Genomic DNA, 22,956 nt, shown 5'->3' with positions numbered 1-22,956 from the left:
TTATGATATAATTGGTTTATGGCTTTTAAAAAAGTATTTCTTGACGATCTCTGGCAAGTGTTTGAATTTTATTTGAAAAATACCGAGCACACAAAATAAGACTTTATAATCTTATAATCGACGAAGTTAGGCGTCAAAGAAAAAAATTATAATAGCCTTTCAAGATGTCATAATTATTTGGACTAGGAACCTGTGTGATCCAGTAATTCACTAATTGCAGACAAAAAGGGATAAGGTGAATTTATTTTTGACTAACAAATGACTTTTGAGTTTGAATAGCGCTCTGGTATCTTTCGCCTCTCTTTTACAATGGCACTTTAAATATTACAGATAATAACTATTTATACATGTTAAAAAATGTTCCAATAAACAATGTAAGTAGTTGGATTTATAGAAATTTATGAGTGAAAGTGACAATTATGCACTCATAAACAGATTTGTTTTGATTTTATAATTTTGTCAACATATTGATTTTGATTTATTTTAGTTTTAGTCAGCCACAGAATCATTTCATTTATCAGAACTTGAAAATGTAAAAGCACACAATATTACAGCTGATAAACACGTGGTTTTGACATTTTACAATGTTTTCGTACGGGTGATCAAAGAAGAGCCAGGATGAAAATCTTGTAAGTCCCAGGATGAACAGAAGAAAGTATTGCGGATTAATTTAGACTTATTGTTATTTGATAATAAATAAGATATAGATGTCATCAATTCAAAAACTTACTAATTTTATTTAAATAAAAAAATGCATTTTTTCTCATTTTAAACGGCAATAACAATCGTGTTGCTGATAATCATAGGACTATTTTGTTTGTACAAAAGAAGTTCAAAGTATCGCGAGAGTTGAGTTTCTTTTCGAGAAAAATGGCTGCGCCCATGAAAATGATAAGAACGTCAGTTAGACACGGTTTATTGCAAAGACTGTGGAATAAAGTAAATGTCAATGAGCTCTAATTTATTTTCCAACACAATATATATATTTTTGATTATATCAGGTGCCTTATTGCATATGTTCTTCAACAAAATTGCACATTATAGCATCTATCAACATTACCAAGTTTTGACTTTCAAGCCGATAAGGTGACCAGTCACTATAAAAATAATATGAGGCAGGCATTAACTGTAAATGGGGACGAAGTCTGTATGAATTATTTTTTTGTAACTTAAATATTTGTTAAAAAAAGAAACGGAAATGCCGTAACGTTTCCGATTTTGGTTCTGTTGTTAGGGATTTTAGTTGTGACGTTATTTAAGTTATGACGTCATATGCAATGTAAACAAAGAAACGCGATCATCAGGTAACGTTTTTTCATATCAAGGAATAATTAAAAATGAAATTGGTATTGCGTTCCTTCCTATTTATAATAGACTGGTAAATATATATTTTACTCTAAGATTCATACAAACAAAACCGGAAAAAGGAAGTACATTGTAGATTTTTGCGCAGGTCCGGGATCAAAACATGACATAAAAAAAATTGAATGATTTTGAGTTCATTAGTACAATGAAAAATTCGGGAAATTTTCCCGATTTTTTTTTTTATTGAATTTTCTACTGTTATTGGGGACTTCGTCCCCATATAAACGTACTCATTGAAAAGGTTTAAACTAGAACATCCTGGTCAGCATTATTTCCTGAATGAACCTAGCTCTGTTCTTGATAATATGAGGCAGGCATAACCTGTGAATTGGGACGAAGTCTGTATGTATTATTTTTTTTTAATTCAATCATGTTGATAAAAGAAACCGAAATACCGTACGTAACGTTCCCGATTTTGGTTCTGTTGTTAGGGAATTAGCTGTGACGTTCTATAAGTTATGACGTCATATTCGATGTAAACAAAGAAACGCTTTCATCAGGTAACGTTTTTTTCATATCAAACAATTATTAGAATTGAATTTGTATTGAGATCCAGTCTTATATTTTACTAGACTGATAAATATAAAAAAAAATCAAAGTCTCATGCAAACAAGACAGATATCTGCGCAAATGCGGGGAAAACCGGAACAGGAAGTAGATCTGAAAAAAAAAGTTAACGATTTTGAGTTCATCAGTAGAATGAAAAATTCGGGAAATTTTCCCGATTTTTTTTTTTTTTTTTTTTTTTTATTGATTTTTCTACCGTAAATGGGTTCTTCGTCCCCATATATTATGAGGCAGAATTACCTGTGAAATGGAAATGGGGACGAAGTCTGTATTTAAAAAAAAAAATCAAACATATGAAAAGTAAATACCGTAACGTTTCTGATTTTGGTTCTTTTGTTAGGGATTTAGTTGTGATGTTATGACGTCGTAATTAATGTAAACAAAGAAACGCTGTCATTAGGTAACATCTTTTTTTGTAACAAACAATTTTTATAAATGAATATTTATTGAGTTCCTTTCTTAGACTGATAAATATACATTTTATTCAAAGTCTCATGCAAACAAGACCGCAAATGGAAGTAGATTTCTGCACAGATTCAGAAATTCAAAAAGGAAACATTCTGGATCTGGGAGATTTTTGAACAATTTTGAGTTCATTTAATAGTACAATCAAAATTTTTTTTATTGATTTTTCCTTATAAATGTGGTGACACTGTTTAAAAGAGCAATAGCACATTTTTTCTTGAGATATCAACAAAGTTTGTGGCCAAACATCAAGTTTTGTAATGCATGTAATTATGAAATACCAATCTACAAATGAAGGCACTTCATTTATTTTTGTGGATTGAAAAATATTTGAGATATTTGACTTTTATGTTTTTTCAAAAGTCTTTAGGTGAATACATGTATGGTACTTCAATTCATGGAATCCCTGTACCCACATACTCAATGAAAATTGATATCCAACAACTGATAATGAATCCACAGCATACATAGTATACACATTCATTTATCATCATGCTCATGAATGACTTGTGCATTCTTATGAAGTAAAAAGCAAAATTTGATACAGAACATGACAATATATATCACTGTATATATTACCTAGAATCCTGTTACATAACATCACAATATCTTGCAAAGTAACATTCTGAATTTTTCTTTTCAGGCAAGCGTTTTAGGAACAGCAAGATGTTTACATTTACAAGAATATCAGAGTAAAAAGTTGATGCAAGAGAATGGAATATCTGTACAAAAATTTGTGGTCGCTAGCAATTTTGAGGAAGCTGAACATGCTACAGATCATTTAGGTTTGTGAAATATAGACACACATTTAAAATGAATTCTGAACTTTTTCAATTTTAATTGCCATTCCTTTTTATGCAACCTTTTATTTTATTTGATAAGTTTAACACTCATCACAATACAATTGACTATTCAGAGGAGAAAGTAAAATCACAAACTACTGAACTCTGAGGTTAATTAAAAAATTAAAAATGGAAAGTCCCTTATCGAATGTCGAAATCAAAAGTTCAAACACATCAATTGAATGAAATTATGAATAGCAACTGTCATATTCCTGAATTGGTACAGACAGTTTTTGATGTAGAAAAGTGAGGAGTGACTTTTTTTGAGGAGAAATAAGGAGAAACATTTTCTTCAAATAATCTTCATTCAGAGGTTTTCTGCTGTGAATTGAAATCAGAATCAAATTCTTATTAAATAAACTTCTAAAATCACACAAAATTGTATTTTTAGATGTGAAAGAATATGTGATTAAGGCACAGATTTTGGCAGGTGGTCGAGGGAAAGGAGTTTTCTCAAATGGCTTCCAAGGAGGTGTACATTTAACGAAAGAGTAAGTTTTCAATTTTTTACAGATTAAGATTGTTTCATTTGTTTGATAATCTTAATCATGATAGTCATTTTAATTAATTGAAACAAGGCCACATCCATTTTAAAAAGATTATCATATTCATACTACAATGGTATATACATATATGTAAATAAACAGTAAACTTTAAAATCTAGAAAATATTTTATCCTGTGTCTATTTGTAAATGAATAATCTGATATCAATACTTGTCAATTTATAATTTTCTGACAGTGTTGCCATTTTACCACTGTATTTTGTCAGCTTCATAGATGAGTTACTGAGAAAACAAAAATGTTCAATAATCATGATAATAAAGGTGATTTTTTTTTAGAAATTAGTTTAAAACCCTTATATATATTCTCTTGCCTGATGCTTACCTGACTTTTAAGTGAACAAAGGAATATTCATAAATGTTTTGCATATTTTAAATTTATATTACATGGATCTTTCTTTATATATTATAGCAAAAAACAAGTGCCATTTATAGTAGAAAATATGTTAGGAAGTAAACTAAAGACTAAACAGACTGTTGGTGATGGTGTACTTGTACAGAAGGTAAAATTTAGATTACATAGTGTCCAAACAAAAGAGTGTAGATTATGTTAGATAATGTCAATCTTCACAGGGGGGCCACAATGGCAGAGTGGTCTAACATGACAGAATGTGTGACTTTACACTTGTAAAGGACTCAGGAGTAGTATTGGATGGTAAGTGTGGATAAATAAGGTTGATTGATTGATTGCCAATGAGAAAACTACTCATCAGAATTCAAATGACTAAGACAGAAGCAAATACTGTAAACCAACTAAATTTCAGGAGATCAATTTTTTGCAGCTTTCGAGGGTAGAAAAATAACTTGTAATTAAATTGTTGCAAAGATGTAAAACTTGGATCTTAACCTTATCTAACGTCATCAAGTAAACTAGAAAATCATGAAATTAAATTGCTGTGAATGGACTAGAAAGGGATAAACACCAAAAAAAGTATCTTCTAAAATAAGTTGGTTTACATGTACAGTATAGCTCATCATTAGGCCTTCAACAATAAAAAAAAAAAAAAAAACCCAACACAAATATAAAAATAAGGAAATGTTAGATTGCCAATGAAACAACTATCCACCAGAGTTAAAATGAAGTAGTTACCCTAGTAAGCAATGATAGGCCACTATAAAGCTTCTAAAAAGAGAAAAAAAACATACTCTATAGTATGCTCTAAAAGGCCATGACATGAAAAATATGAAAAAAATCCAATGACAAAACTAACAATCTAATTTATAATGAAACAATTTATGAAGAAAATATATATGTAGGACATGAACTAACAACAACCACTGTAGAGACCGTACTACTTGCACATAAAAAAATGTGGCAGGGTTAAACAAGTTTGTTTATAATAGCAATCTACCCTCCCCTAACCTGGTACAGTGTAGTAACAGCATTTCATAAGACAAAAACTGCAAAAGTTAGCTGCAAATAGTTCAACTCAAAAGACCAGGGCCTATTAAAATAAAATATTGTTTGTTTCCCCAATCCTGACCGACCCTGCAAAAATGGTCCTACTCATAAAATTTTATTGTTAATACTTAGTCAAATATTACTTTATTCATTTCTGATTTTTGGACTTGACAGATCAACCAATATTATTCAGGCTTTGTGGTAAAATAATATTGTTTACCTACCTACCTACCCACACCTGGCTTGGCAAGGTGGGGATTGGGGAAACAAACAATTTATTAATGTTGGCCTAGTACAAGACACAAGAAACACTAACAGAAATACAATAGACAAAAATCATCAAAATAATGTATGCTTTGCAATATTAATGATCTGAAGTTTTTATAGGTAATGGTAGCTGAAGCTTTAGATATAGGAAGAGAAGCCTACTTTGCCATATTGATGGATCGTACATACATGGGACCAGTTATGATTGGTAGTCGCCATGGTGGCGTAGACATTGAAGAAACAGCTGATACTGATCCTGATTCCATTGTCAAGGTGCTGAAAATTTAACCAATCAACCGAAAATGTCTTTCAGAAAATATTTTTTACAATGTTTATTCTTAGAAAAGAGATTTCAAATTTTGTGAAAATTTACATAAAATTCTTTCTTGATTATTAAGAAGATTGACGAAATATTTAGTAACTTTTCTTACAATGTTAATAATGATTACAAATTTATAAAAAAAAATCTATTTCAGACTTGAAATATATATAAAATATTCAAAAGGTGAAAAATAAACTTTAAACTTAACAGTAATTAAGGAAATCCGTTACTGAAATGCATTTGCAAAGATGGGAAACATTAAAAATGTCAACTGAGGTAACAAATAAATATTGGCAGTTACACAACTTATTTAGTACTGGCCTTATGAATGGAAATGCTAATATTAATGTGTTGAATTTATTTTTACTCAATATTATAAGGTTCCAATGATGTCACATGTGTCAGTATTTAATGAATACACTAAAAAGTCCAGTATACATTAAAAAATACTATAATACATTAAATTTTGAAATATTCTAGTGTTGATTATTATGAGAAATTGTTTATTGAAGTTATAAACCTGTAATTGAAAATGTCACTATTTTAAGATAGTGTATGAACAATATCAGATGCCATGTATTTGGTGGTTTTTTTTCAACCATTTTTTTTTTTACCATTTCAGGAGCCAGTAGATATTCTTACTGGTATAAAAGATGAGCAAGCCTTATCTATGGCACAGAGGTTAGGTTTTGAAGGTGTTCATTTACAAGAGGTAAGATATGTAAATAAATATATGCCCAAATTTTTCAGAAACATAACATTGGTTCAACATAAAATTTAAAGTAACACTTTTTCATATGTTTAACCCTATTATTTTGTCCTTATAAAGTACTATTTATTTAGACAAACTCAAAAGTAAAAGACATACTTTGACATATAAAGTGCTTATCTAATCTGTGCATCCTGTATTATTCAGTTGTACATGTAGTTTCATCCCTAAAAACAATCTTAGCAGAATACCAAATTACCAATGATAATTCACAATTAAGATTTTGTTGTACAGTAAATATATACTCGGGTTTCTCTACCAATAAAAACTGGCTGTCACAATATAGCTGACCAGTCTGAAAGTGGTTTAATATAGCAACAATCAATCCATGTAAACTAAGCATATATGCATTTACAAAATAAATGAAAAAAATAAAGGTCACTTTTTTATAAGTTTAGTTTTCCAAGGGCAGCCTTTTTACAAAGGTTTGACTGTATATGTAAGTTTAATGCAACAGATCTTATAAAGTTACACAAATAAATATGATAAACCTAATTGTGTGTTTCAGGCAGCAGATCAGATAAAAGGTCTATATAACCTATTTATAAAGGTTGATGCATCTCAGGTAGAGATCAATCCATTTGGAGAGACACCTGATGGCAGAGGTAATACTATAATAGCTATCTATATGCTATGATAGATAGAGATCAACAGTACATTGCAAACTTGTTCAGCATAATAAGGTCTACATGTATAAAGTCACATTGGTGACTCTTTATATGAGTTTCCCTTTAATGATGATTTTTACAAAATTTGTACATTTGAAGAATTTTTTTTATAGTAGATAGACATGATACAGACAAACATTTAAAAGAAAACCAAAATTTTTTTTAGTTAAACATGGCCAATTTTCTTACACGATGATTACTAATTTATGACAATCTTTTAATAATTATTATAATTTGGCCAATTATCTGCAAACTGTAATAAATAAATCTATAAACAGTAAATAGAAAAAATAATCATCAATAGAGAGTCTACAAAAATTTAACTTACCGGTAATAAGATTTAGAAATAAACAAACATTACTAACTGCAGTAAGGTAAAAAATAAATGTCAAAATGGCATATTTTTATTAGATACACAATGAAGGCTCTTAGGAGCCTTTTGTTTAATTGGGCATTATTTATTGGTATTTCAATTCTGTTTTTATCGGAAACTGATGATATGTAAATTAAAAACTGGAATTCAACATTTTTGTGATAAAACTATTGTTTATTCTCATCATACTTATTTCAGTTGTGTGTTTTGATGCCAAGGTAAACTTTGATGATAATGCAGCTTACAGACAGAAAGAGATTTTTGCCATGGATGACATGTCAGAGACAGACCCTAGGGAGGTGGAGGCTACACGATTAAATCTTAATTATATAGGATTGGAAGGCAGTATAGGTTGTCTTGGTAAGGGCTCATATTTTATTTATAGTTCTGTAACATAGGTTCTTTGGTTTATTTCATATTGAAAAAAAATCATAATTTAATTTTCCCACCAACAAATCAATATAGAGTTTCTACAGTTAAAATCATATGAAACCTCAAATTAAAAAAAAATAATGCATATGTTTTTTTTTATTACAAAATGGATAGTTGTCATTATTAAACTTATGTACATATACTTTTTTCTTTAACTTGTTTACTTTTTTTTAATTGCTTGCTTACAGGAAGCAATTCGCCAACATATTTTCTGTATTCAAAGTGACCTTAGGGTGACCCGGCCCTCCTTGTAAAAATCTGATGATCACAATATGCATGGATCTGTCACTGAAATATACTATTATCTGAGTGTACATGTTATACACGTACTCAATATCCATGCTTCTTTGTTGATTTTTTCCTATTAGGTGACAATCAGTAAACTACGGCTTTAAAAGACGACAATTAATCAGCTGCCATATTTTCACTTCATAACAGACAGAGAGAAAAAAAAAATGACAATTATGCAATATTTTTGTGTATAAAATGATAAAATCATGACTTAAGTTTATGATATATACATGTACATCATGTGCATTGGTTCAAGAATTGGATAACAATTATTTTTTACCAGTCTCTCATTTCTTATATATGACTTTAGGAATAGTAAAAAGGTAATTGCTATAATAATGATAAGGTCAGGATTTCTTAATTTGTTGATTTACTGATTTTTTTATGTAAAAAAGTCTGGTTGGTCAGTAGGTCAAAAACATAATTTAACAAGGCAGACATATGTATAGATGTAAAAAATATTTCATCTTTCTAACAATAGATTTTTGTTTTACTTAAAAATAGACAGTAACACCTCAAAATGTTATGTAATATCAATAAATTCATTGGGGAAAAGGTCAAAACAGTTTCGTATAAATGTAAGGAAACTCCAAATTAAGGAATAATAGTACTTTATTTTAAAACATCACCAGTACAACAGATATTTGCAGCTGTCATATTCCTGTTATCCCTTCTATGTTTAATTTCTTATTTTACGCTCTTATTTTGTAGTAAATGGTGCTGGACTTGCCATGGCTACCATGGATATTATAAAATTACATGGAGGGGAACCTGCAAACTTCCTGGATGTAGGAGGGGGTGTATCAGAACAGCAAGTTTATGATGCTTTTCATCTTCTCACAGGGGATGCTCATGTAAGTCTTAATTCCTGCTTGTAGCAAAGTATGTAATTAAACCACCAGGTGTTAGTTGCTTTACCTAGAAGTTCATAAAAAGAAATTTACTAGGCTCGCAGGTACAAAAATTTCAGCCAAAAATTAAACATTTGTTTTTTCATTCCAAATTTTATTTAGTACACTATTAGTTATTACTTTATAATATGGTTAAAAAATCAACCTAAAAAAAATCGATATCGATTGGCCACAGATGACTTTTAAAATGATTTTATCAATGAAAAAGCTCCAAATTATCTCCCTTTGATGCAAAAATGCCATTTTTTTGGCATTTAAATTGAAATAACTTCTTTAACTCATCGTGATCTTTATTTTTTATTATTGTTTACAAATAAGTTTTACATACACTAAATAATTGTAAAATTTTAGCGAATTCTGTAATTAAGTTCTTTTTTTATTTCAATATTACCTTTATTTCTCCTATTAGTTCAACATGTTCAACAGAAAAAAAGGATGTTATAAAAAATGTATGCTTCTATGGAGGTTGATTGTGAGTTTAAATGAACGGTGACCCCATTATTTTATTTAAGTTTTCTATTAAGTATATGATAAAGTTCATTTATGAAAAAATATAGAGAAATCCTATATATGGGAAAAAAATTGATTTAAACCCACGAGCCCCCTTAATGAATGGACATCCTGGTGCTAAGTCAAGTTAGAGCAACATAAAAAAGTAAGATCAGACATACTATTGGTGCACTTTCATGGGACGGTTTACTGTTTTTCCATGGTTTTGTTGTATACCAGGATATCCTAGCATAAATAAGATAACCTGTTGAAAAATTGTAAAATCTGAAGTCAAAAGTTTGTAATATGAATAAGTGAAAGGTTTGTGAAATTGACATTATTACTTAACATGGACTGTTATTTTCAATAAATGCAATTGAAATTTTCATTCAGTTTTCTATATGAAATTTGGCCAATATTGTATTATAAATTATTGTCACAGAAATAAAGAATCTAATATGATGCAAAAAGCTATAGCCTTTTCAGTATTTAAATTTGAATATACAGTACATCAAGATTTGAAAATCTTTTTTAGATGTAAGTTACAATTCATTTTGTATACTGTAAACCAACTTATTTTCGCGAGCAATTTATTTTTGCGTTTTTTTTATCATGAATAGAATTATAACGTGAATCAAATTGTTGCGAATAATTATTTGAATAAATCAATTCAATTTGTAAATCACGAAAAAAAAATAGCAGTGAAATGAACTATTAAGGGATAAACACGAAATTTGTTATCCATGAAAATAAGTTGGATTACAGTACTGTGGACCATTTATTTTCGGTGGACAAAATGTTTCATGGATTGGATATATATTTTTTTTTAGGTTTTGTCAAAGTGGACATACACCAGCCTATAGAAAATATTAATTATTTGTTAACATACACAAGAGAAATCCACAAAAATTGGAAACCCAAGTAAAAGAATGAATTCATAGTATAGAACATGGTAATATATCCTCACAAGTAATTTTGGTGGTATTAATATTTAAAAAAAAAAGTGAATATTAACTGTGTGCTTCACAATATATTATTTATTTTCCAGGTGAAAACAATTCTAGTCAATGTATTTGGTGGCATTGTTGATTGTGCCACTGTGGCCAAAGGTATTGTTGAAGCCTGTAAAATTATAGATCTAAAGTTGCCGCTGGTGGTCAGACTTGAAGGTATGAATATAATCTCTGTTATGAAAACATATTTAGTGTCAGTTTTTTTCCCAAGTATTTTATATTTCTAGGTATTATTTGTGAGAAAAAACACCAAAATAGAGACCTGTTTCAATTGATACATGTAGCCCCAAGTATTTATGAAAAATGTAAAAAAAAAATGCATATAAACATTACACAAAAATAACACAGCTTCAGAATTTATCCTTTGGTAACAGTTGGCTTTAAGAGGAAGTCTTTCATGTAATTTTTAGTCCTTGAAAATAAAAGATTGACAGAATGTCTTTGTACTTGGTTGGTTTTATTAATATTTTGATTTAAGCGTCACTGATGGGTCTTATGTAGACGAAACGTGCGTCTGCCGTACTAAATTATAATCCTGGTACCTTTGATAACTACTGTAGATTCATTATAATTTGTTGGATACCAATTTTCCTAGGTTTCGTGGGTACAGGTGAACCATGAAATCAAATGTTCAACGAAATGATATGTTTAATAGGCTTTGTATACAGAGAAGGTCAAAACCACAAAATCAAATATCCACGAATATGCAAATTTTCAACCATCCACGAAAATTAATACCCACGAAAATAAATGAATCCACAGTATGTACAGTCTGGTGTTGAAGGGTGTCAGTCGTGCAGTCAAACCATTATAGAATTTTATGAAGAGATTGTGTTTAAAGCAAAATTTGAAAAGATTTTTGTTATTTTCCAGTATTTTACTGATAGAAAGATAATATTAACGTTTATATACACCTTATAAATAATTATTTTTGACATGATGAATTTATAAACCTTCATGGATTGATATGAAACTTGGACAGAAGCTATGAATCTTCAAGATAAGAAAAAGCATCTAAATGATAAAAAGTTTTTTTTTTTAAATAATTTCTGTATTTTACTGATAGATGGGCTTGGGTTTATCAGTCAACATTACACCTTTACACTGACAGCATCAATTACAGGCTAGAAAGGTTTCCATGAAACCCATCAAAAGTCTTTTTCCTCTACTGATAAATGCACACAATAATTTCTGAATATATAGTACTTCAAACACAGTATGCCAATGACACAATAAACTCAAAATTGTCTACAGTTAAAACGTACTGTCTTTAACTATAGATAATTGGTAAAATGCTTCAGTTTGAGTCTCACTAGTGACCTGCTCAATAGAATTTCACATGTATCTCTGTCTGCTGCTAAAAGATTAATCCGGAAGTACTGTGGATTCGTTTATTTTCATGGGTACCACTACAAATTTTCGTGGATTAAGGAATGACGAATCTACGACAAACGAACTTCAAAATGTGATCGTTTGAGAAATAATGAAATTCAAATGCAAACTGTCCGGGGATAATAAGTAAATTATTTCAATCAAATGACGAAACTATACACATGGTTGTAGAAATGCCAACTGACTGATTCTCCTGGGGAAATAATTATAATGGTCAATTATGAGATTTATAAATAATTAACGGATTAGTGACCCATCGGCTGGCGAAAAGCAGACTAGTTGTAATCACAACTTGTAACACCTGTTGAAAATGTTAATTACCTGGTTGTCATAAACTTGTCAAAAACATAAAGACAGGTAGATTTATAGTATTTTGATGAGAAAATATTTTTACACTTCCTAAATTTAAGTGACGAAATTGATTTGAAAAACTTTCGTCAATGCAAAAACCCTTTTGTAAATTACGAAAATAATAAACGCTAACAAAATCACTGTACCAATTTTCGTGGATTAAGGAAACCTTACATATTTGTGGATATTTAATTTCGTGGTTTTCCCTACGTATGCATAAAAATCTATCTTGTCATTTGTGAACATTGATTTTGAGGTTCACCATAACCAATGAAATCCAGGAAAATTGGTATCCAACAAATAATAATGAATCCATAGTACTTACTGTAAATTCAGAAACTATTGCATGCATTTATAATTGCGATTTTAGAAGAAAAGAAAAAAAAAATGTAGTTTAGTTACATATATTGCAATTTCAGGTAAAGCTGCATATATAGAAATTCTTATTATTGCAACACCCATCCAGTCGCATTATTCCCATTGAGAAAAACCTTGCAATAATTTTTGACTTTTCAGTACTACAGACTAATCTTTACACAATTATTTGTTATTCACCTAAACAGGTCTGCTAATGTATAATGTGATTTATATTTTCATTTTCAGGGAGGAATGTAGAGGCTGCTAGGAAGATAATGGAAGAAAGTGATATAGACATACATGTTGCTGATGGCTTTGATCATGCTGCACAATTGGCTGTACAACATGCAAAAGCATATATCGAAGCATCAGCTAAAAAAACAAAATCTGATGACTTTTTATAATTGATTTAGTGATTAAAACTGTGATAATTTGTAATGAATAATAAATTATGTGACAAATTTTTATTTAATCAGGGCTATGTAGGTTAAACATGTTAAAGGTGGGTTGTAGAATTGACATTGCAGAAATGTATGTTTAGATTAGGTATAGAATCTTTATGGGAGGGAAATAGTTCCTTAAATTAGGGTAAAATGAGATCAGATTATAAAGCAATATATCAAAATTATTATAATTCATTTAAATCCTTTGTTTTTTGTGTATTTTTTTTTACACTCTTAGTCCCTTATACCATAAAAAGTTACTTGACGAAAGAGTTGAAAAGAATTTGTTTCTTTAAAATGTGTATTTTTATAATGAATGTGTATTATGGATGAAGTTTTATATGTGTATCATTTATATAACTTTATACCACATTGTTCACATTCTGATATGATTATGTCATAATTTGTATTTTGTTCTTTGGTAGCACACATTCCTATCCCTGAAAAATTCATCTAGGAACAGTTTTTGTTTCAAATGTGACATATTGCTCTAGGCAAAAAATGTATTTCTTAATCTGTTGACTGTTTATATGAATCTTTTATATAGTAAAGTTGGAGAACAATTTATATCTGGTTTGTAGATGTCTTTGTTGTGTGTCTGTATGCCTTATGTCAGGTTCTTAGATCTGGTAAATAAAAGGGGAATGAATCTGTTCATCTGACAGGGTTTAACTGACCTCGACCTTATTTTCATGGTTCAACAGTTAACATCTATTTTGGGCTTAGGTCAATCAATAGGTAAATCAACTAATAACTAAAAGGTTAACTGAAGTTGTTTTTTAGAATCAGTGCAAAATGTAAATTGAGCCTGACAGGATTCAGAACAAGGTGTTCAATTCCAAATATAGTGGTGCTAAATTGAAATTCAAATAAAGAGTCAAGTGTAAAATAACTTAGAGTGGGCCTTTTCTCCTCAAATGTTGACAACCAATCAAAACATGTTAGACATGTTATACAACAGCTGCATCAACACAATTATTTTGAAATCTATACTACCTCTGACTATTTTTTTTAAGGGAAAAATATTGCAAAGTTTTGTTTCATTTTAATTTTAAGAAATATGATTCTATGTGCAAAGAATGGCCCTTCCCTGGATAGTGTATAGGGAGAATTCTGTCAGTGTCAACATGGTTTATTTTACTTTGTCAAAACATTTCTATTTGAGATATGAGTTCTATTGACTTGTTTCATTTTGTATGTACTTATATATATATATATACATCAATAAGAAACTATTACTGGTGCCATTTGAAGCAGGTTTTTGCCACAGTAAATATAAAAGGTTGTGTTTCCAAAGTTTGCAATATAATTTTTCAAGTAAGGACATTTGTCTTTTATATTTGTTAAGATTTGTAAGTCATGTTGTGTTAATAATCAAATCAAAATCTCTTTTTCCAAATCAAACTATCTTTGTTCAATTTATAGAAACTAGTGATTTGATACTTAATTTATATTCAGAATTAGTCACATGTAGCTGGTGCGTTCGACTCCCTTCATAATCGACTAGGATTGCCATTTTTCCTAAGTTCAGTGGTTCATCCCTGGCACTCCAGCTTCCTCCACCCATAAACAATAACTGCCACGAAGTATCCAATAGTGCTGAATATTGAATAATCAGACATGAAATCAAATTTCAATGCTGCAATGTTAAAAATATGTTTTACACTTTTTAAAATCTAATTTCGAGACAATATGATTGGATACATGATCTGAACATACTAAAATCCCTATTTATTTAGGAATACCAGTGTATGTGATTATAATAAATAATTGGTTTGACGATCATGAGCCAAGAATGACATATAAAAGTAAAATTGCAGACCTTAGATTTTTATTCTAACTAAATTGTTGTATTGGAATAAATGGCTTCCAAAACTGTTTTATTTGGTGATCATGACTTCGTTTGATGTATGATAGCCACAATGTTTGAGATCAGATTTGAAGTTGAAGTTGATGTTTGAAATGTTTTTTTTTGGTTAGCAGCGGCATGAATATTTAGTCATCATCTGTTTATCTTTTACAGTTAAAACTGTACACATTTGAAACCAAACATTCCACAAGGACAGCATATACATTTAATAATCATGAATGAAAGTATTAATAATGAACAAATAATTTTTGCAAGAAAACAGAACCTTTTAATGGTATCTGAACAGTTTGTATTCAATAAAATTTCAACATTTAAAGAATATCGAACATGTTGTTCATTCCACAATTTTGTAATCTCTACTTTCTCATTCTCGGTACCTTTTCCTATATTTATTTTATTCTTGTTCATGAATCAGAGTAACAAATTTGTGAATTAATAAAAAAAAAGTTGATTAATTACTTATTTTGTTTTTGACTCTGCTAGCTATAGTAAGATAGGAGACATAGGTGTATATTTATTTCCTTAACATTACATGAATATTTATATCCTAAACCTAACAGGAAATATCTATTTTACAAACGTACAGAATTGAAATTCGTAGCTCTAGTATTTTAAAGATCTGTTCAAAGTTGAATGATTACTTCTTGTCACTCCTGTCACGTGTGAATTGTTCAGAATTCATAATGAAGGTCAAGGATGCAAATCCAGCAGGTATATTAGGTCTGTAAACTATTTGGTAAAGTCCTTTATATTTTGGATGTAGACTAGGTTGACAATCACTGGTTAAACAGATGACTTATGAACTATAATTTCTGTCTGTCATATGTTTGTTATCATTGACAACACTTTTGTCTACCTTCCAGCCGTGGCAAACAACAGTAGGAATATCTGAATATGTCGGTTTTGGGGGAACCTCTTATAGTAGGTCCATGCAATGCGAGTTAGTATAAAGTCACATCTCATTTTCATGGATACAATCTGGCTCATGGTCTATTGGCTGAAACTACTGGCATTTAATTTCATATTTGCATTACACTATCAAAAAATGAAATGCTAGACGTATCTCTGTCATTGAATATGACAGTGGAACGTTTGAAGGATGATGCATTCGTATAGCATGGTGTGCTATCTGTTAACAATCACCTCGTGTTTGGATCCCAATTGATTTGAAACCCGTAGATTTTTTAAGTGCCTGGATTTATTAGAACTCTTTTCGACACCGGTTCACAACTATATAAGTCTTTCTCTTTCTTTCATTGGTATTCCAGTTTGGTTTGTTTTTAAAGATTGGAAAGTGCGGTTACCACAAAATGCATATACCAAAAACAGGAAAAATGACAGTTCCGCTAATTGATAAAGTCTTACGTTTGAAATTGTCAGTTATTATAGACGCCTCTTTTTAAATTTACCTTGGAAGTTCGGTATTTTTGTTATACATTTTCACATGGTATTTTCTTTGATACAGTTGTTTGATTGATCAGTCTTTCTTTGTTATGCGTCAAAATCATCTGTTTGATCTTATATTTTTGTTGGAATAAGATAAGAGAGCACTAAGTGTCAGTCAAACAAATGATGAATGCTTCCATGAACATTTTGATGATATGACATCACATTAATCATTATGTGCCATTGGTTTATAGCTTTCGTATAAGAACCATCCATTTAGCAAGAAAATCTGGATAGAAAATACCAGCTCTGAAAATTGTACAAATTTGGAATTGTATACTTCCTGAGCAGGTACTGATGTACGAAGAAGCCCAATAGAAAATGTCTAATGATAAAACTGAGGCTGCCTGGTATTGTCTCGGTATAACAGAAACAAAACGCTAGATTTGTGCCATTTTCGACGGCGTCTACAATGCTTTTGTTTGTGATAATGTCAGATAATGGGTTACCATTAGTGGTAGGTCTTTATCATTTGGTATATTTGCATTAGCACTGTCACATCTCATTTTCATGGAGACAAGTTGGCCCCACCACCTCAGTCATGGTCTATTGACCTAAAACTTAAGCTTCTGACTAAATTAACTATGTGTAAATATCTGTTTTTTTTTTATTGTATTGTATTGTAGTTTGCATGTGAGGCCTCAGGGAAGATAAGTGTACTGTAACTAAATGAGTTTACCCTCTTTAAATAAAGAATTTATTATTACTTCTTACTTAGCATTAATTAGTTTTTGATAAGGCCAGTTTGAAGGGAACCACGTATAATATTTGGTATGCAGTTGGTATTAGCTTTGCAGATCTCATTTCCATGGAGTTTAATTTGGTCCGACACTTATAGTAATTGCCTATTTATAATTGCCTTTAAAACTTTTACTTTCTTAACATTAATTAGTTTGTGATTATGTAAATCTAAGGAGAATTACCAGTAGTACGTCAAAGATATTTGGTATGCAGATGCATACGAATTGTACATGGAAATCATTTTACTCCGCTGCACACTCTCCACCCCCCATCCCCCCCCCCCCCAAGTAATGGTATTTTTGCATATTTTACATGTTACAGTGTATGATTAGAGATGAAGGAACCACGAATTTTAAGTCAATGATGGTTCAAAACTTGTATGTAGTTTATAAGTGTACGTTTGTTGTTTACACAGGCAAAATTTGCTCACATGAATTTCACATCAATCTCACGTGAAATTCACATGAAAAATCTCACGTGAGATTCACCTCAATCGAGCTTATACATGAAAATTTTCATGTGAATTTCACGTGAATTGAGATTCATATGAATCTGATGTGAAATTTTTCACATGAATTTCACGTGAAATTTACCCCCAAAAAATTGATATTTTTCATGATTTTAATTGAATTTGAAAATTTAGATGTTATTTGAATTACTCTATTTTAAAAATTCAGGTGAATTTGATATGAAAAAATTTACGTGATTTTCATGTGAAATATACAAGAGTTGAAACTCACAAAAATTGTTTTCACACGAGTTTCACGTATAAGCTCGTTTGAGGTGAAATTGATGTGAATTTCACGTGAGATTCACATGAATTTAAATTCATGTGAAATTGATGTGAGTGAAATTTGCCTGTGTAGAGAACTAATTAAGTGGAAAACCACTTATATATAGGAATATTTATGTGGTCTGAAAAATAATTGCATCTTACAGATATCAAATGACCATAGACTTTCAACACTGAATCTTTTTTACTAAATGGTCTGAACTGATGACCGCTGGATGGTCAATTCTAAAAATCAAACTTTATATCAAATTTATTTGAATATATTTGCTTTCACAGTCAATTTTTAGTTTTTTAGGCCTTGGATACTGTTTTGATGTGGTTTGCAAAAGTTGTCTGCAGTTTTTATGTCAATTTTGCTGGGCAAATACAGTTTCTTTGCACAGATATTAGGTTGCATTATTTAAATAAAGCATTAATTAACTGTTCTTTTCCCAGCATATGTATAACCAATAATATTTGACGCATAATCTTCAACTGATAAAACTTCGACCACAACCAAATATACGATTAAGTTTGATGCGATAGTACTAAAAGACATGCAACTTTAAATAGGAACAGGAAACTCACCATTTCAAACACGAACAATAGCAGATGTAGTTGGAAACCACATTATGATTGAACGTAAGCCACACTGTTAAAATAATAAAATTTATAATAAATAAATATTTTAGAATTGGTTATGAAGGGCTACCTAGGTTGGAAGACATGCAATGGATTTTCAGAGACAAACAATATTATGTTGTAATGCTGAAACAAAGTGAATCTTGTCAACAAGTATATGATGTTCAATGCATGTTTGTTTGGGATTGACATGATATTTTAGTTGAATTGTTTAAAATGATTTTGTGTATCAGTTTTTGTCAGCGTCAATTATGATTGTCTAACTTCCACGTATGTTTACCTTTTTTTCGTTGAGCTGTGCGGTTGCCGAAGTACCAAGATGAGGTTCGTGGTTACAGTCAACTTGATGAAACATAATCAGCTTTGTCTTTTAACTAAGAAATATCCCAATTGATTTTCCTCAAAGTTCAGTATTTTTGTGATTTTAATTTTTATACATATGAATAATCTAAGTGTTATACTGCAGCAAAATGGCTACAATTTTAGTATGCAATCCGTAATAAAGACCCAAATTGTTATGGAAAGAGAGGTAACATGAAATCGAGGTGTGAGGTGTTTTACCTGCAGTATAACAAAGATAAAAGCAAACAAGACAAGATGATATAATATAAGCTTAACATAACCTTTGACTAAGCAATTTTTATGACTAATTATTGTGGTTTTTCAAGGTGGTACGACCAACGGCATTGATATATGTGGAAAGTAGATAAGTTTTTGATAGTACATGATATATTTCATAATGTAACCTTGGCGTGATGTAAATGTATAGCTCTTCTGTTTATAGTCAGGGAACAAATAAAAGTCAGGGAATAATAAAGGCAACAGTAGTATACCTGAATGCAAAATTTAAAATTTTTCGAAAAAAACTTAAGTATTTTCTTACCCATTTGTTATCCCAAGCATAGATTTACCTTAGCCGTATTTGGCACAAGTTTTTTGGAATTTTGGTCCCTAAATGCTCTTCAACTCTGTACTTGTTTGGCTTTATCACTATTTTGATATGAGCGTAAATTATGAGTCTTATGTGGACAAAACGCGCGTCTGGCGTATCAAATTATAATCATGTTACATTTAATAACTATATACCGTTATTCAAAAGTCATGAACCGAAAGAGAGAAAACAAACTACAACCCAGAAAAATTAAAATACGAATTCTGATTTATACTTATAAAAAAATACCAATTCCAATATCTACACTAAATTAAACTAAGTAGTGATTGGGATATACAGATTTGTACTATGGGAATCCTAGATTGTACTAGATTGTGTAAAGTGTAGAAAAGTCAAATGTTTTAATACTATTGAAAGATGAAAGAGTCTTTGATTGAATATAACTTTATAGATCTTTGCAATTTTTGAATATCCATATCTTATTCACGCAGCATCTATAATAGGTACAATAACTTTGAAGACGGACTTTGGCCGCTAATAAAATTGAGATTTCGCGGAGTGCTTTGAAAACCCAGCAATACACCATCATTTATAAGGACACTTATGTAGGTATCCAATTCAAAAACGTTGTTGAAATTCCAAAGAAACATAAGACAGACATATGATTATCCAGGATTTCTTCTTCAGTAAGTGTCATGGAGTATATGTTGAGTTTCCAAGTGAATTGTCAATTCTAATTGATTTTACATGCAGTTTATGTAATTTGGTGTAATGAAGCTTTATCTGCAGGGACAACAGCATATTTGTCATTGAGGTTGGATCAGTGTTTTGCAACAGTTGGGTATTTAAAAGATTGATGTAGCATGTATAGTTATTTATAGATCCAGTCAGTTTCTTAATTCTGATTTGTATCATCGACCTCACAGCCTTAATAACTTCGGAAAGAGTATATGCGTCTTTTGTTTTCGCATTTAACAAATTGCCTGGCAAAATCATCGACTGAATCCATCAGTATTATAAAAATGTGTTTCCAATTTTTATTTCTGGCCTTGGATAACACATTACCGCAGTTGTATTGACAATGTTGAAGTCACATATATAATAACATGGCCAGCCGGATTATATATGAATTGGGAACTAGCACAGGTGCAATCAGGAGGTTTACACTTAACGTCGTCAATACTCCTATCCTGCAACACGTGTTTGTATTTGAAGATTTTATTTGCAATTGGTTTGGTACAGCAATAAGAAATGAAAGTTACAGATGAACTTTTAAAATCGGATTTTTTCTCTCTCGATTGAACTGATTTATGATGGCGAATGTTGCCCAAGTTGATGGCATCGATAACTTATTTTGCAAAGAAAAGTTTAAGAAAGGATTTACCTAATTTTGCAAAGAAAAGTTTAAGAAAGGATTTGGTTGTCTTTTTCATCTTTTCCGATGCGAAATCTTTGAAAAGATTTGTAATATCCCAATTATTAGCTGTAACTAGATATAACGTATATAATTGTAAGGTTGTATTTGTTTAATGAGGGTTTGAACCAGTTGTTTCAAACATAAGTTGTACAGAGAATAAAGGTTTTAAATAAAGCTTCCTGCGAATGTGATGAATACCAAACGGCTTTTGTATAAATGGTAACAAGTCATTAAAAGAGGAATGAAAGATACCAGAGTGACAGTCAAACTCATAGATCGAAAACAAACTGACAACACCAGGGCCAAAATAAAAAAGACACACTGACAAATAATAGTACAGAAGACACAACATTGAAAACTAAAGACTAGGCAACACGAACCACAAGAAAACTATGGTGATCTCAGGTGCTCCGGAATTAATATACCCATTATTGATACTTATTGATGTATAATGTCGGTGACTATGACTTCGTCTACGTCGGGGAGTAGAGTTGAAAATTCTTATCACAGTCATCAAGCTACATGACTAGATATGATAACAACTTGATTTCGATCTCTTTATTTTTCTCTTGATTAGCTATTGCAACCAACGATAATAATGAATTTTTCTAAAATTATCAAGTCTTTAGTGTCGATTTAATTATTGCAAATGCATGCGTCGTTTTACTTTTTGTTACCTATTTTCTAAATGTTTCTTTTAAGATAAATAACAGAAAAAACTGCTCAGTACATATTTACGGTTAGTTCTAATCATTGGATATGGAACCCTGGCGTTTGGACAAAATGGTCACCTCTTTAGACGAAAAACTGTTGACCAGGATAGAGGCAATCGAAAGGAGTACAGTCCAACTACAAAACGAGCATCTTTCAGTGGACCATGCTTAAACTTAAGTTTGATGATTTTGTTCTTAATAACGGTAGTGGATACAATCCAGCAACAGGACAGTGCACGTGTCCAGGTGATGACGTTTACAGCTTTACATGGACAATTACAACACGAGCACTAAACGTTTGCCACACTATGTTTATGATTGATTCACAGCCGGTAATGCGAGGTTATCTTGATTTACAAAATTCAACCAATTATTTAGCAGCAACAAAAAGTGTGGTCGCTGAAATGAAAAATGGTAGTGAAGCTTGGGTCGAAGTAAACCATTCATGCACGTATGCACATGGTTCACATATGGATTCAAATTTAAACGACCGGTTATACTCAGCAATCAAATGCATTTATAAAAATGTTGATTTTTTTACAAAAGTGTTCCCTTTATAATATGTTCCCGTCTGTTAACATGTTTAAATCAACGAATGAGTTTCCACTGTACTGGTAAAAGTTATTGAATAAATTGAATAAAGACAAAATGGTTATGCACAATCCTATATCCACGTACTATATGAAGATATCTTAAATATAAAGTATATATGAGAAGTATATAAAGAAGAAAGGCTGTAATATTCACGTCCGATCATGTTTCGTCAATGTAGATATAACATAATTTCGAAATTAATTTAAAAAAAAACAAGGTTGGAATTCCTGGAAACAAAATTGACTGTTGTCGAATTTTCTATTCTTTTTCTGTTATATTCGATGATATAGAATCTTATTTTTTACGTATTTGTACTTGTTTTGGCTTTCGAACTTTTTTCATCTGAGCGTAACTAGTTAGTCTTGTGTGGACGAAACATGCGTCTGGCGTATTAAATTTTAAACCTGGTACCTTTTGTTAGCTATTATTCGTGTGTTTCTTTCTCATATATGTTCTCCCATTTAATTGTATTGTAGTCCTGTCATGTAATGTTGTCTTTTAAATGTTATATTAAAAATTGTCATAAATGCGGGAGGTTTGGCATGCCACAAACCCAAGGTCAACCCTTTATTTTGTCTTTAAATGTGCT

The 22,956-nt window shown here is 30.6% G+C and overlaps 2 protein-coding genes across 7 annotated transcripts in view; one reads left to right on the top strand and one right to left on the bottom strand.

Moving 5' to 3' along the window:
• Positions 1 to 670, bottom strand: part of LOC134727370 (cyclin-D-binding Myb-like transcription factor 1) — a 31,702-nt gene extending 31,032 nt beyond the window's left edge. Inside the window, exon 1 of one of the 6 annotated variants that reach the window (XM_063591757.1) lies at positions 597 to 670. The gene's annotated coding sequence lies outside the window, so the exon portion shown is untranslated. Of the gene's footprint in view, positions 1 to 256; positions 490 to 544 lie in introns of those variants that run through there. The other 5 variants (XM_063591771.1, XM_063591764.1, XM_063591780.1 and 2 more) reach the window with 5 other exon arrangements.
• A 166-nt stretch (positions 671 to 836) lies between these two features.
• On the top strand, positions 837 to 13,847 carry LOC134727360 (succinate--CoA ligase [GDP-forming] subunit beta, mitochondrial-like). The gene is made up of 11 exons (XM_063591738.1): positions 837 to 939; positions 3,041 to 3,182; positions 3,631 to 3,730; positions 4,213 to 4,303; positions 5,590 to 5,742; positions 6,414 to 6,503; positions 7,069 to 7,165; positions 7,800 to 7,961; positions 9,036 to 9,178; positions 10,773 to 10,893; positions 13,084 to 13,847. Exons 1-11 carry the CDS (start codon positions 871 to 873, stop codon positions 13,239 to 13,241), a joined length of 1,326 nt encoding a protein of 441 aa, XP_063447808.1. The 5' UTR covers positions 837 to 870; the 3' UTR covers positions 13,242 to 13,847.
• The last annotated feature ends 9,109 nt before the right edge of the window (positions 13,848 to 22,956 follow it).

The sequence above is a fragment of the Mytilus trossulus genome, chromosome 1 (assembly GCF_036588685.1).
Source record: "Mytilus trossulus isolate FHL-02 chromosome 1, PNRI_Mtr1.1.1.hap1, whole genome shotgun sequence".
NCBI classification, from domain to species: Eukaryota; Metazoa; Mollusca; class Bivalvia; order Mytilida; family Mytilidae; genus Mytilus; species Mytilus trossulus.
The sequence above is the reverse complement of the archived record's forward strand: the minus strand, read 5'-3'. Positions and strand labels throughout refer to the sequence as shown.